The 15087-nt window shown below is 36.6% G+C and overlaps 2 protein-coding genes across 3 annotated transcripts in view; one reads left to right on the top strand and one right to left on the bottom strand.

Annotated features, from left to right (window-relative positions):
- The window catches only part of ACAD11 (acyl-CoA dehydrogenase family member 11), a 119037-nt gene that overhangs the window by 29271 nt on the left and 74679 nt on the right, over positions 1–15087 (bottom strand). The gene's annotated exons all lie outside the window — the stretch shown is intronic.
- ACKR4 (atypical chemokine receptor 4) lies at positions 10274–14558 on the top strand. 2 transcript variants are annotated; one of them, XM_015473488.3, is made up of 2 exons: positions 10274–10591; positions 12990–14558. In XM_015473488.3, exon 2 carries the CDS (start codon positions 12999–13001, stop codon positions 14049–14051), a length of 1053 nt encoding a protein of 350 aa, XP_015328974.1. In that variant the 5' UTR covers positions 10274–10591; positions 12990–12998; the 3' UTR covers positions 14052–14558.

Below are 15087 nucleotides of genomic sequence, written 5' to 3'. Positions count from 1 at the left end.
TGGTGAGAGTACAAAGTAATACCATCCCTATGAAGTACAATTTGGCAACATCCATCAAAATTACAGATTCACTTAGTCCTTAATCCACCTATTCAACTTCTGAGATTTATCCTACAGATGTAGCTGCTTCTGAACTTCCTAGGTGTTGCTAGTGGTAAAGAACCCGCCTGCCAATGCAGGAGATATAAGAGATGCAGGTTCAGTCCCTGGGTCGGGAAGATCCCCTGGAGAAGGGCATGGCAGCCCACTCCAGTATTCTTGCCTGGAGAGTCCCATGGACAGAGAAGCCTGGTGGGCTACAGTTCATAGGGTCACAAAGACTCAAACATGACTAAAGTGACTTAGCACACATGAATGAACTGAGAGAGGAAAGAATTGGGCATAAATCAGTATCCACCAACAGAAGACAATTATATGGATGTGTGCATATAATGGAACCCTTCTTAAAGAATAAGAAAACATTCTAAGCAATGATTTGAAAGAACTCTAAGATTATTCTATGGAATGCTATCTTTAGTTGTAACAAGAAAAGTGATAGTTAGACATGGTTAGTCCCATTCTTCAAAATCCCTCAGTAAGATAAGATTAAGTACAATCTTCTACTACATCTCCAAAGATTCTCTCTATAACATTATTTGTAAAAGCAAAACACTAGAAAAATCTTATAACAGTTGAATAGTAAGGCAAATTATGATAATCCACACAACAAAATATTATTTAGCTACTAAAAATGTCATTTATAGGGAGTTTGACATAACATGAAAATGGTTAAGCAAAAATGCTAAGTAAAAAACTCATATACAGGACTTCTCTGGTGATCCAGTGGTTAAGACTCCACACTTCCAGTGTAGCAGTCATGGGTTTGATACATGGTGAGGGAACCAAGATCCCACAAGCCATGCAGCATGGTCAATGCCCCCCTGCCCAAAAAAACCCCACCCCCCCAAATCATATAAAACAGTAATTCATTTTTTAAAATTTTATTTTATTTTTAAACTTTACAATATTATATTGGTTTTGCCAAATATTGAAATGAATCTGCCCAGGTACACATGTGTTCCCCATCCTGAACCCTCCTCCCTCCTCCATCCCCATACCATCCCTCTGGGTCGTCCAAGTGCACCAGCCCCAAGCATCCAGTATTGTGCATCGAACCTGGACTGGCAACTCATTTCATACATGATATTATACATGTTTCAATGTCATTCTCCCAAATCTTCCCACCCTCTCCCTCTCCCACAGAGTCCATAAGACTGTTCTATACATCAGTGTCTCTTTTGCTGTCTCGTATACAGGGTTATTGTTACCATCTTTCTAAATTCCATATATATGCATTAGTATACTGTATTGGTGTTTTTCTTTCTGGCTTACTTCACTCTGTATAATAGGCTCCAGTTTCATCCACCTCATTAGAACTGATTCAAATGTATTCTTTTTAATGGCTGAGTAATACTCCATTGTGTATATGTACCATAGCTTTCTTATCCATTCATCTGCTGAGGGACATCTAGGTTGCTTCCATGCCCTGGCTATTATAAACAGTGCTGCGATGAACACTGGAGTACACATGTCTCTTTCCCTTCTGGTTTCCTAAGTGTGTATGCCCAGCAGTGGGATTGCTGGATCATAAGGCAGTTCTATTTCCAGATTTTTAAGGAATCTCCACACTGTTCTCCATAGTGGCTGTACTAGTTTGCATTCCCACCAACAGTGTAAGAGGGTTCCCTTTTCTCCACACCCTCTCCAGCATTTATTGCTTGTAGACTTTTGGATCGCAGCCATTCTGACTGGCATGAAATGGTACCTCATAGTGGTTCTGATTTTCATTTCTCTGATAATGAGTGATGTTGAGCATCTTTTCATGTGTTTGTTAGCCATCTGTATGTCTTCTTTGGAGAAATGTCTATTTAGTTCTTTGGCCCATTTTTTGATTGGGTCATTTATTTTTCTGGAATTGAGCTGTAGGAGTTGCTTGTATATTTTTGAGATTAGTTGTTTGTCGATTGCTTCATTTGCTATTATTTTCTCCCATTCCGAAGGCTGTCTTTTCACCTTGCTAATAGTTTCCTTTGTTGTGCAGAAGCTTTTAAGTTTAACTAGGTCCCATTTGTTTATTTTTGCTTTTATTTCCAATATTCTGGGAGATGGGTCATAGAGATCCTGCTGTGATGTATGTCGGAGAGTGTTTTGCCTATGTTCTCCTCTAGGAGTTTTATAGTTTCTGGTCTTATGTTTAGATCTTTAATCCATTTTGATTTTATTTTTGTGTATGGTGTTAGAAAGTGGTCTAGTTTCATTCTTTTACAAGTGGTTGACCAGTTTTCCCAGCACCACTTGTTAAAGAGATTGTCTTTTCTCCATTGTATATTCTTGCCTCCTTTGTCAAAGATAAGGTGTCCATATGTGCATGGATTTATCTCTGGGCTTTCTATTTTGTTCCATTGATCTATATTTCTGTCTTTGTGCCAGTACCATACTGTCTTGATGACTGTGGCTTTGTAGTAGAGCCTGAAGTCAGGTAGGTTGATTCCTCCAGTTCCATTCTTCTTTCTCAAGATAGCTTTGGCTATTGGAGGTTTTTTGTATTTCCATACAAATTGTGAAATTATTTGTTCTAGCTCTGTGAAGAATACTGTTGGTAGCTTGATAGGGATTGCATTGAATCTATAAATTGCTTTGGGTAGTATACTCATTTTCACTATATTGATTCTTCCAATCCATGAACATGGTATATTTCTCCATCTATTAGTGTCCTCTTTGATTTCTTTCACCAGTGTTTTATAGTTTTCTATATATAGGTCTTTAGTTTCTTTAGGTAGATATATTCCTAAGTATTTTATTCTTTCCGTTGCAGTGGTGAATGGAATTGTTTCCTTAATTTCTCTTTCTGTTTTCTCATTATTAGTGTATAGGAATGCAAGGGATTTCTGTGTGTTGATTTTATATCCTGCAACTTTACTATAATCATTGATTAGTTCTAGTAATTTTCTGGTGGAGTCTTTAGGGTTTTCTATGTAGAGTCATCTGCAAATAGTGAGAGTTTTACTTCTTCTTTTCCAATTTGGATTCCTTTTATTTCTTTTTCTGCTCTGATTGCTGTGGCCAAAACTTCCAAAACTATGTTGAATAGTAATGGTGAAAGTGGGCACCCTTGTCTTGTTCCTGACTTTAGAGAAAATGCTTTCAATTTTTCACCATTGAGGATAATGTTTGCTGTGGGTTTGTCATATATAGCTTTTATTATGTTGAGGTATGTTCCTTCTATTCCTGCTTTCTGGAGAGTTTTTATCATAAATGGATGTTGAATTTTGTCAAAGGCTTTCTCTGCATCTATTGAGATAATCATATGGTTTTTATTTTTCAATTTGTTAATGTGGGGTATTACATTGATTGATTTGCGGATATTGAAGAATCCTTGCATCCCTGGGATAAAGCCCACTTGGTTATGATGATCTTTTTAATGTGTTGTTGGATTCTGATTGCTAGAATTTTGTTAAGGATTTTTGCATCTATGTTCATCGGTGATATTGGCCTGTAGTTTTCTTTTTTTGTGGGATCTTTGTCCGGTTTTGGTATTAGGGTAATGGTGGCCTCATAGAATGAGTTTGGAAGTTTACCTTTTTCTGCAATTTTCTGGAAGAGTTTGAGTAGGATAGGTGTTAGCTCTTCTCTAAATTTTTGGTAGAATTCAGCTGTAAAGCCATCTGGACCTGGGCTTTTGTTTGCTGGAAGATTTTTGATTACAGTTTCAATTTCCGTGCTTGTGATGGGTCTGTTAAGATTTTCTATTTCTTCCTGGTCCAGTGTTGGAAAGTTGTACTTTTCTAAGAATTTGTCCATTTCTTCCCCGTTGTCCATTTTATTGGCATATAATTGTTGAGAGTAGTCTCTTATGATCCTTTGCATTTCTGTGTTGTCTGTTGTGATCTCTCCATTTTCATTTCTGATTTTATTGATTTGATTTTTCTCCCTTTGTTTCTTGATGAGTCTGGCTAATGGTTTGTCAATTTTATTTATCCTTTCAAAGAACCAGCTTTTGGCTTTGTTGATTTTTGCTATGGTCTCTTTTGTTTCTTTTGCATTTATTTCTGCCCTAATTTTTAAGATTTCTTTCCTTCTACTAATCCTGGGGTTCTTCATTTCTTCCTTTTCTAGTTGCTTTAGGTGTAGAGTTAGGTTATTTATTTGATTTTTTTCTTGTTTCTTGAGGTGTGCTTGTATTGCTATGAACTTTCCCCTTAGGACTGCTTTTACAGTGTCCCACAGGTTTTGGGTTGTTGTGTTTTCATTTTCATTCGTTTCTATGCAAATTTTGATTTCTTTTTTGATTTCTTCTGTGATTTGTTGGTTATTCAGCAGCGTGTTGTTCAGCCTCCATATGTTGGAATTTTTAATAGTTTTTCTTGTGTAATTGAGATCTACTCTTACTGCATTGTGGTCAGAGAAGATGTTTGGAATGATTTCTATTTTTTTGAATTTACCAAGGCTAGATTTATGGCCCAGGATGTGATCTATCCTGGAGAAGGTTCCATGTGCGCTTGAGAAAAAGGTGAAATTCATTGTTTTGGGATGAAATGCCCTATAGATATCAATTAGGTCTAACTGGTCTATTGTATCATTTAAAGTTTGTGTTTCCTTGTTAATTTTCTGTTTAGTTGATCTATCCATAGGTGTGAGTGGGGTATTAAAGTCTCCCACTATTATTGTGTTATTGTTAATTTCTCCTTTCATACTTGTTAGCATTTGTCTTACATATTGCAGTGCTCCCATGTTGGGTGCATATATATTTATAATTGTTATATCTTCTTCTTGGATTGATCCTTTGATCATTATGTAGTGACCATCTTTGTCTCTTTTCACAGCCTTTGTTTTAAAGTCTATTTTATCTGATATGAGTATTGGTACTCCTGCTTTCTTTTGGTCCCTATTTGCATGGAAAATCTTTTTCCAGCCCTTCACTTTCAGTCTGTATATGTCCCCTGTTTTGAGGTGGGTCTCTTGTAGACAGCATATGTAGGGGTCTTGTTTTTGTATCCATTCAACCAGTCTTTGTCTTTTGGTTGGGGCATTCAACCCATTTACGTTTAAGGTAATTACTGATAAGTATGATCCCGTTGCCATTTACTTTATTGTTTTGGGTTTGAATTTATACACCGTTTTTGTGTTTCCTGTCTAGAGAATATCCTTTAGTATTTGTTGGAGAGCTGGTTTGGTGGTGCTGAATTCTCTCAGCTTTTGCTTGTCTGAGAAGCTTTTGATTTCTCCTTCATATTTGAATGAGATCCTTGCTGGGTACAATAATCTGGGCTGTAGGTTATTTTCTTTCATCATTTTAAGTATGTCTTGCCATTCCCTCCTGGCTTGAAGAGTTTCTACTGAAAGATCAGCTGTTATCCTTATGGGAATTACCTTGTGTGTTATTTGTTGTTTTTCCCTTGCTGCTTTTATTTTTTTTTCCTTGCTGCTTTTAATATTTGTTCTTTGTGTTTGATTTTTGTTAATTTGATTAATATATGTCTTGGGGTGTTTCGCCTTGGGTTTATCCTGTTTGGGACTCTCTGGGTTTCTTGGACTTGGGTGATTATTTCCTTCCCCATTTTAGGGAAGTTTTCAACTATTATCTCCTCAAGTATTTTCTCATGGTCTTTCTTTTTGTCTTCTTCTTCTGGGACCCCTATGATTTGAATGTTGTAGCATTTAATATTGTCCTGGAGGTCTCTGAAATTGTCCTCATTTCTTTTAATTCATTTTTCTTTTTTTCTCTCTAATTCATTTCTTTCTTTTTTTTTTTTTTTTTTTATTCTTCCAATTTTATTTTATTTTTAAACTTTACATAATTGTATTAGTTTTGCCAAATATCAAAGTGAATCCGCCACAGGTATACATGTGTTCCCCATCCCGAACCCTCCTCCCTCCTCCCTCCCCATACCATCCCTCTGGGCCGTCCCAGTGCACCAGCCCCAAGCATCCAGCATCATGCATCGAACCTGGACTGGCAACTCGTTTCCTACATGATATTTTACATGTTTCATTGCAATTCTCCCACATCTTCCCACCCTCTCCCTCTCCCACAGAGTCTATAAGACTGTTCTATACATCAGTGTCTCTTTTGCTGTCTCGTACACCGGGTTATTATTACCATCTTTCTAAATTCCATATATATGCGTTATTATACTGTATTTATGTTTTTCCTTCTGGCTTACTTCACTCTGTATAAGTGAAATTAAAAACACTCTGGAGGCAACAAATAGTAGAATAACAGAGGCAGAAGACAGGATTAGTGAATTAGAAGATAGAATGGTAGAAATAAATGAATCAGAGAGGATAAAAGAAAAACGAATTAAAAGAAATGAGGACAATCTCAGAGACCTCCAGGACAATATTAAACGCTACAACATTCGAATCATAGGGGTTCCAGAAGAAGAAGACAAAAAGAAAGACCATGAGAAAATACTTGAGGAGATAATAGTGGAAAACTTCCCTAAAATGGGGAAGGAAATAATCACCCAAGTCCAAGAAACCCAGAGAGTACCAAACAGGATAAACCCAAGGAGAAACACCCCAAGACACATATTAATCAAATTAACAAAGATCAAACACAAAGAACAAATATTAAAAGCAGCAAGGGAAAAACAACAAATAACACACAAGGGAATTCCCATAAGGATAACAGCTGATCTTTCAATAGAAACTCTTCAAGCCAGGAGGGAATGGCAAGACATAATTCATTTATTTCTACCATTCTAATTCACTACTCCTATCTTCTGCCTCTGTTATTCTACTATTTGTTGCCTCTAGAGTGTTTTTAATTTCATTTATTGCATTATTCATTATATATTGACTCTATATTATTTCTTCTAGGTCCTTGTTAAACGTTTCTTGCATCTTCTCAATCCTTGTCTCCAGGCTATTTATCTGTGATTCCATTTTGGTTTCAAGATTTTGGATCAATTTCACTATTATTATTTGGAATTCTTTATCAGGTAGATTCTCTATCTCTTCCTCTTTTGTTTGGTTTGGTGGGCATTTATCCTGTTCCTTTATCTGCTGGGTATTCCTCTGTCTCTTCATCTTGTTTAAATTGCTGAGTTTGGGGTGTCCTTTCTGTATTCTGGCAGTTTGTGGAGTTCTCTTTATTGTGGTGTTTCCTCGCTGTATGTGGGTTTGTACAGGTGGCCTGTCAAGGTTTCTTGGTTAGGGAAGCTCATGTCGGTGTTCTGGTGGGTGGAGCTGTATTTCTTCTCTCTGGAGTGCAATGAAGTGTCCAGTAATAAGTTATGAGATGTCTTGGTATGTCTTGCCCTGGAACTTGTTGGCCCTTGTGTGGTGCTTGGTTTCAGTGTAGGTATGAAGGTGTTTGATGAGCTCGTGTCAATTAATGTTCCCTGGAGTCAGGAGTTCCCTGGAGTCAGGGTTTGGACTTAAGCCTCCTGCTTCCAGTTATCGGTCCTATTTTTACAGTCTTTTCAAAACTTCTCCTATATAGCACCATTGATAAAACATCTCGTTTCGAAGACTTGGGTTGCTTTTCTGGGTGCCTGATGTCCTCTGTCGGCATTCAGAAGTTGTTTTGTGGAATTTACTCGGCGTTTAAATGTTCTTTTGATGAATTTGTGGGGGAGAAAGTGTTCTCCCTGTCCTACTCCTCCACCATCTTAGCTCCTCCCCTAAAATATTAATTCAATATGTAGTATGGATATTAAAGAGTTGGATGTGACTGAGCATGCACATACACACTCACCTGCCTGTGGTAACCACATATCTGATCTCTTTTTTTTTAATGGTTGCTTGTTTTCAAAGTACAATTGACCTACGACTTTATATTAGTTCCCATTATATGACATAGTGATTGGATATTTTTATACATTTTCAAGTGACCACTATGATAAATCTAGTTACGATATGCCACCATACAAAAATTACTTATTGACTATACACACTGTACATTTCATCCCCATGATTCATTTACTTTGCAACTGGAAGTTTGTAATTCCTTCTTAAGAATTTGTAATCTCTTAATCTCCCTCACCTATTTCTTTCCCCCCGTCTTCCTCCTCCCATCTGGTAAACATCTGTTTTTTGTTTGTATCTATAACTTTCTGTTTTGTTTAATGCTTGTTCATTTGTTTTGTGACAATATTTTAAATAGAATAGTCAGAGGTTGCCTCAATGAGGAGGTGGTGATTGGACAAAGACTTGAAAGACATGAGGGAGTGAACCGTGTGGATATTAAAAGAAAGCACATTCCAGGCAGATTGAAGAGTCAATACAAAAGCCCTAAGAAGGAATGTGCCTGGTACATTTCAAAACAGCATGGAGGCTGGTGTGGCAGAATAAGCCAGGAAAGGGGTGAGTAAAAGGAAATAAGTCAGAGAAGTAATGAGGGATGGAGGCAGACCTTGTGGGAACTTGTAGATCATTCTAAGAATTTAGTGGAAGGTCGCTTGTTTGCTTCCACCTGGCCTCAAAATACATAAGGAAAAAAAAGAATAAAAGGTAAGAGAAAGTGAAAGACCAAAGAGTCTAGAGAGGGTGTGCATGTATGCTCAGTTGTGTCTGACTCTTTTTGACTCCCTAGACTCCTGCCAGGCTCCTCTGCTCATGGGATTCCCTAGACAACAATTCTGGAGTGGGTTGCCATTTCCTACCCCAGGGGATCTTCCCTGCTCAGGGATCGAACCTACGTTTCCTGCATCTCCTGCATTGGGAGGCTGATTCTTTACCACTGAGCTGAAGAAAGAATTCAAAGGGCCTGGATTCCATCTTAGGCCTGTTCATGCTGATCATGCTCGGCCACCTTTCCAATAGACTCTGAACTCTGTGTTTAGTGCCTATGAAAACAACAACAGAAGGATAAGACCCCCTCCAGACAGGGGAACCTTGAAGATCGTATCTAGGTTACTCATCACCTAAGAGAAAACATACACTTATCACCCCTTCCTCCAGACAGGCCATAAATTTTTCTGTATCTATTGGAGTGTAACCTTGGATTTATTGATTATTGGCTAATTGTTTGACTGTTTGAGCACATGAGCACATAGCACATGAATGATGGGGTTATTTGGATTGTATTTTCCTTGGTTTATGTAAGTCTCAAGGAATTTGGGGTGGTGGGTTTGGACATGTACACATGGGGTATAAAAGATTTTCACAAATGCTGGTCGGGGTCCTTGACTAAGAGGAGACTCTGCCTTGGGCCCGCTGGTCTAATAAACTGCACTCCACTATCTGCATTGTCCTTCTGAGTGAGTTTGTTTCCTGGAATGCATGGCTACAACCGAGCCACCTGGGAAGCCCCTAGAGAGGACAGGGATAATATTAAGAGCAGTATCCTTCGTAAGAGATCAGAATAATGATCAGCTATGGTCAGCAGCAGAGATGCCTCCTTTGAAGAATTGTGCTAGAGCCTCCTACGAAAGGCTGAAAATACTCATCTCTTAGCAAAGTTGCCCTCAGTGAATTCACATTGGTAGCTGAAACTGGCCATGGAGTGAGTATTTACACCATGAAGAATGGCAAACACTGCAAATCTAGGTAGTTTTTTTCTGGGTGAGATGATTTAGCTGCATGCAAATAACTCTTCCTCAAAGACTGGTAGATAACAAGGAGGAGAACCTGGCTGTACCCTCAGACACACAAGTGGAAGGTGAAGACCTCAGTGACCTAGAGCTTCTTTTCTGTGAACCAACAGGAATGTTAGATCAACTGCTTAGAGAAAAAAAGGTATGGGTCTGAAATAACTTCTGAAGGTAGAGACTAAGCCTAGTTTCCTCTGAGAAAGTAAATAAGGGAACTGTCATGCAAATGTGAGGAGAGTCCAGGTCAAACAGCCTACTAGTGTTAAATCTGCATACATTTCTTTCTCTAACTTTCATTTGTTTGGAAATGGGTGGAGGGGGAGACAGTTGAGATAGGCTTCCCAGACAGAAGGATGTGAAAAGTTTGTGTCTGGTCATTGAAGATTACAAGAAGGCACAAGAATTTAAAGTAATGGGGAAAGGCATACTCTGGGGTCAATGACAGAGGAGGAGTTCAGTGAAGCCAAGGAGAGTCTCACAGTTTAAATATTAAAATATAAAATGATCTGGTATAAAAATTTAAATTCTACTATAAATGCTTAATGATTACTCAGAATTTATTTTTGATAATTTAATCTTCAAAAAGATAATTGTCTGAGTTACAATCATTTTTGTTTTACAGTTTTTGTCTAGATACTACCTACAAGTACTTATTAGCTGCCTTGAGGTGCTCTGGTGAATTCTCTTGGTTTGGCAGTCAGTACCTCAGCTGCAGGCATGTTTCCATTCCCTTCAGTTAAGTGGAAACTTGGAAAGGTCTGTAGCTTTTGAAACAAGATTGAATTCCTTCAAGTTTATAACCAAAGATATTTAAGAACTTGGATATGACTTCATAGGACGGTTAAACATAAATAAAAGATCAAGTGCTCACAAGATTACATTTCCGGAAAGCCCTCCTGGATGTAAGACAAAGGCGGGGTGTAGAAACGAAAACAAAAGTAGTCTGAGTTAGAGAGTGTCATTTGATTTTACTCTCTGCATTCAAGACTGCTCCTGTCTGCCTACTGAAACAGGTTGGTTTTTTTCTTTCTTCTTCATTCAGAGTTAGATATGACTTTTTTTAAAAGTCCAAAGATTTTGTATATTTATCTATGCAGAGGGAGTCGAGGCATAAAAGTTTACAGGTGCAAAAAAGAGCTATTTGAAAAGTTTTACACTTCAACCTTAAAAATATGAATATAGCAAGAATAAAATATTATTTTAATACCATTATTTGCCTATAAAGCTTTGTTAATAACAGGTTTTGCTATACCATTTTTTCTTGCTTTGTTTTATAAACACCAATTTTTTAAATTCTTGTAATAATTATAAAGGCATTTAAATGTGTTTCTATTTATCTGCCAGAAGGATCATTTCTGCAAATAATTTCCAGTCCTATTTTTATTTACTCATATTTTTAGTATGATTAATTCTTTTAAAATATCTTTCCTTAATATCTTATACTGTTTGGCCATATTATACCTTATCACCAGGTTCAAGATTTCTGTGATAAAAGAGAAGGAAAGAACAAAGTTCATATTGTGTTAATAATTAACATATAAGAGAATGAACACTAGAGTGGTCTTCTAGATTGGAACTTTTCACATAACTTTTCAAATAACTATAAGGATAAAAGTCATTTAAAATTGTGAGCACCTGGTTTTTACAAAATGAAAGCAGTTCTATGTGGTATTTTTCCTCTATGTGGCCTTCTTCATTTTGCTTTACTCATTTACAAAAGGTTAGCAAGTATAAGAATATTCTTTTGAAAATGTTGCATAAGCTGGTGTACTGTTTTGAAAATAATTTCTTCATTAATGATTCTATAAGAACATTTGATATTCTTCCAAGGACAAAAAATATCCCAAGGAAGACAGAAGGGCTAAGGAAAAAGCATAACAAAGCTTAGCACTATAATAAAAATGCTAAAAGTAATTATTATATATATTTTAAAATGTGAATTTTGTGCAAGCTTATCTTAATACTACAGGGTATTAATTGACAACATAGTAGAATAACTTAATGATGAGACACAAGATTCCTGGAATATCATCTTTCTATTCCTAAAGTAACAGCTTTATACTTATTAGTAAACGTTATAGTTGATAAATATTTGCTGGCCACCTAGAGTGTACCAGTCACTGTCTTCAGTTATTAATTACAAACAGAAATCCAATAGGTCACAGTCTTAGGGAACTTAGATCATAGAGGGAAAAGGTAGTCTGGGAAACTGCACAGGACCAGGTCAGTTCTTTGATATGTAGATACAGTTGATACACAGATACAGTTATTGGATTGGGAAAGTCTTCCAGAAAGGTGAAATTTGAGTTAACTGAATAGGAAATGGCCTTTCAAGGGACGGGAAGGAAATAGTATATCAGATAAAAGAAGAGAATGAGTAACGATGTAAATGCATACTATGGCATGGTGTGTGCCCAAAAACCACTGGCAAATCAGTACTGTCATCGTCTACAGTGTAAGGTGTACAGTAGAGGGTGTACAGGAACCATGGGTAGGACTGCATTATGGAGCCTTGGGTATCATGGTAAAGAACTTAGATTGTATCTTTCAGAGAGATGTGTCTTTTAGGTGAGGAGCTAAGCAGGAGAGTGATAAGACTGACATTTTAGAGATAAAGCACACTGATGGCAGTAAGAAAAATGTTTTTGACAAGGAAGTGGTAAGAAGGAATGAGAACAGTAGGATACCAGTTGGGAAGACATTGTAATAGGCCAGGTAATAATGTGGATGAATTATGTGAAAAGGAAGAGACAGATTTGAGACCTATTTGGAAGGTAAAATCAGAATTTAGGGGCAGACTGAAAATCTGGGATGAAGGGATGAAGAGAGGAATCAAGGATGGTGCAGGTTTAAGGCTTAGGTGACTAGTGGAATAACAGTTCTATCAAATAGTAGTTTACAATCAGCATGCAGTGGCAAGTTTTGGAGGGAAGCTAACTCGAGGAGACTTTGTTTTATAAAAGCCAACAACTAAAATTAAGGACAATTCTGAGATAATTTATTTAACTTAATCTAAAATAAATTCATGAATAAATATAAGTAAAATATTTATTTTAAATAATTCATTTTAATTTATTGTTGATATACTGCATAAGAATCACAAAGTTGTGTATGTACAAGTTTTAGGGCTTAATGATTAAGAACATTTCTCAGGGTATTATTTTTTTTATCTTCCCTCTGTAAATCCCGTTTCCTGTACAGACTTGTAAAAACAAGCAATGAAAAACTACTCTTGAGGATATACTCTAATGTGACTTCCATTAAAGAGTTTCAAAGAGTGGCAGACTCAGGCTCACATATGGTATAACAACAAACTATTCTCTAATAAAAGCATAAAACATATGCTAGAGCAAAAGTATTTCCATTTAAGCAATATTAAAATAAATATGCTGTATTCTTTTTGCCATTTAGATTGGAACCATGGCTGTGGAATACAACCAGTCAACAGATTACTATTATGAGGAAAATGAAATGAATGACACTCATGACTATAGTCAGTATGAAGTGATCTGTATAAAAGAAGAGGTCAGAAAATTTGCAAAAGTTTTCCTACCTGCCTTCTTCACAATAGCTTTCATCATTGGACTTGCAGGCAATTCCACTGTAGTGGCGATTTATGCCTATTACAAAAAGCGGAGAACCAAAACAGATGTGTACATCTTGAATTTGGCAGTGGCGGATTTATTCCTTCTATTCACTTTGCCTTTTTGGGCAGTTAATGCAGTTCATGGGTGGGTTTTAGGGAAAATCATGTGCAAAGTCACTTCAGCCTTGTACACAGTCAATTTTGTGTCTGGAATGCAGTTTCTGGCTTGTATCAGCACAGACAGATACTGGGCAGTAACTAAAGCTCCCAGTCAATCGGGAGTGGGAAAACCATGCTGGGTCATCTGTTTCTGCGTCTGGGTGGCTGCCATCTTGCTGAGTATCCCTCAGTTGGTTTTTTATACAGTAAATCATAAAGCTAGGTGTGTTCCCATCTTTCCATACCACCTAGGAACATCAATGAAAGCATCAATTCAAATCCTGGAAATCTGCATTGGATTTATAATACCCTTTCTTATCATGGCAGTGTGCTACTTCATCACGGCAAAGACACTCATCAAGATGCCTAACATTAAAAAATCTCAGCCCCTCAAAGTTCTGTTCACAGTGGTCATAGTTTTCATTGTCACTCAATTACCTTATAATATTGTCAAGTTCTGCCAAGCCATAGACATCATCTACTCCCTGATCACTGACTGTGACATGAGCAAACGCATGGACGTTGCCATCCAAATCACAGAGAGTATTGCACTCTTTCACAGCTGCCTCAACCCCGTCCTATATGTTTTCATGGGAACCTCTTTTAAAAACTACATCATGAAAGTTGCCAAGAAATACGGATCCTGGAGAAGACAAAGACAAAATGTGGAGGAGATTCCTTTCGAATCTGAAGATGCTACAGAGCCAACCAGTACTTTCAGCATTTAAATATAAGACCCATCTGTCTCTTGCTTCAATACACATGAATGATGCTTCCTGCTGAGAACATCTGCATCTGCATCAAACATCTGCATTTTTCAGAAATTCAAATTTCAAACACTGTGGTGGCAACTTGTAGCAAAGAAGAGGTTGGGGTGGGAAAGGGGAGTGGGGTAGAAGCCAAGAAAAAGAAGAAACAAAATAATAAATTCATAAAACACAGAAATTAAAGCTAACAATATAAGAAAATAGTATTAACAGTCATACATAAGAAAAACACTACAAGTTAGGTCATCTAAAACAGATTATTAAAGAGGTTTAATTTAAGGGTCATTTACAGTTATTTTAAATTATCTAAATTTTAACATAACAATTTTCCTGCATAATTTTAATACTTGAATAATCATGCAGCAACATTTAATGACTTTTTCTTTTTCCTGTTCCTAATTTGTAAGTGATTTCATAAAACTTCAGAAAGAGTAAAAATTAGCAATCAAAAATAAAAAAATAATCTTTCTGGCTGTCTTTTTCTTTCTCCTGTTTCTAATGTGTAAGTGATTTCATAAAACTCCAGAAAGAATAAAAACTAGCAAAGGAAAAAAAAAAGCTTTTCTGGCCATTTTAATGTATTACTAGTAAGTTTCTTAACATACAATTTACTTTTATGTCAACTTTCTTTAGTAATAAGCTGGTTATCCTATTAGACTTATCATGTATACTCTAGAAGCAATCCTCAGACAAGCACAGGTTTTAATTTTTATAATTGCCTAAAGGACTTATCCACTTATGTGATTCTATTACTGAAGGTTTACTAAATATTTTCCTATATGTAAAGACTATTATTTATCACTCAAACACTTGCATTTTTCAGCAATGAAAATATGTACCACAAATAAATTTTAATAACATGTACTGCTTACCTCTTCAAAAATTATATATAGATTATTATTATTCAGGTAATATGCCCCTACTAAAATTTAATTTTGGTAGAAATGACAATGGCTAAACATGGTGTGCATTTTACCTCACAAACTGTAAAAAAAAA

The sequence above is a fragment of the Bos taurus genome, chromosome 1 (assembly GCF_002263795.3).
Source record: "Bos taurus isolate L1 Dominette 01449 registration number 42190680 breed Hereford chromosome 1, ARS-UCD2.0, whole genome shotgun sequence".
NCBI lineage: Eukaryota > Metazoa > Chordata > Mammalia > Artiodactyla > Bovidae > Bos > Bos taurus.
The sequence above is the reverse complement of the archived record's forward strand: the minus strand, read 5'-3'. Positions and strand labels throughout refer to the sequence as shown.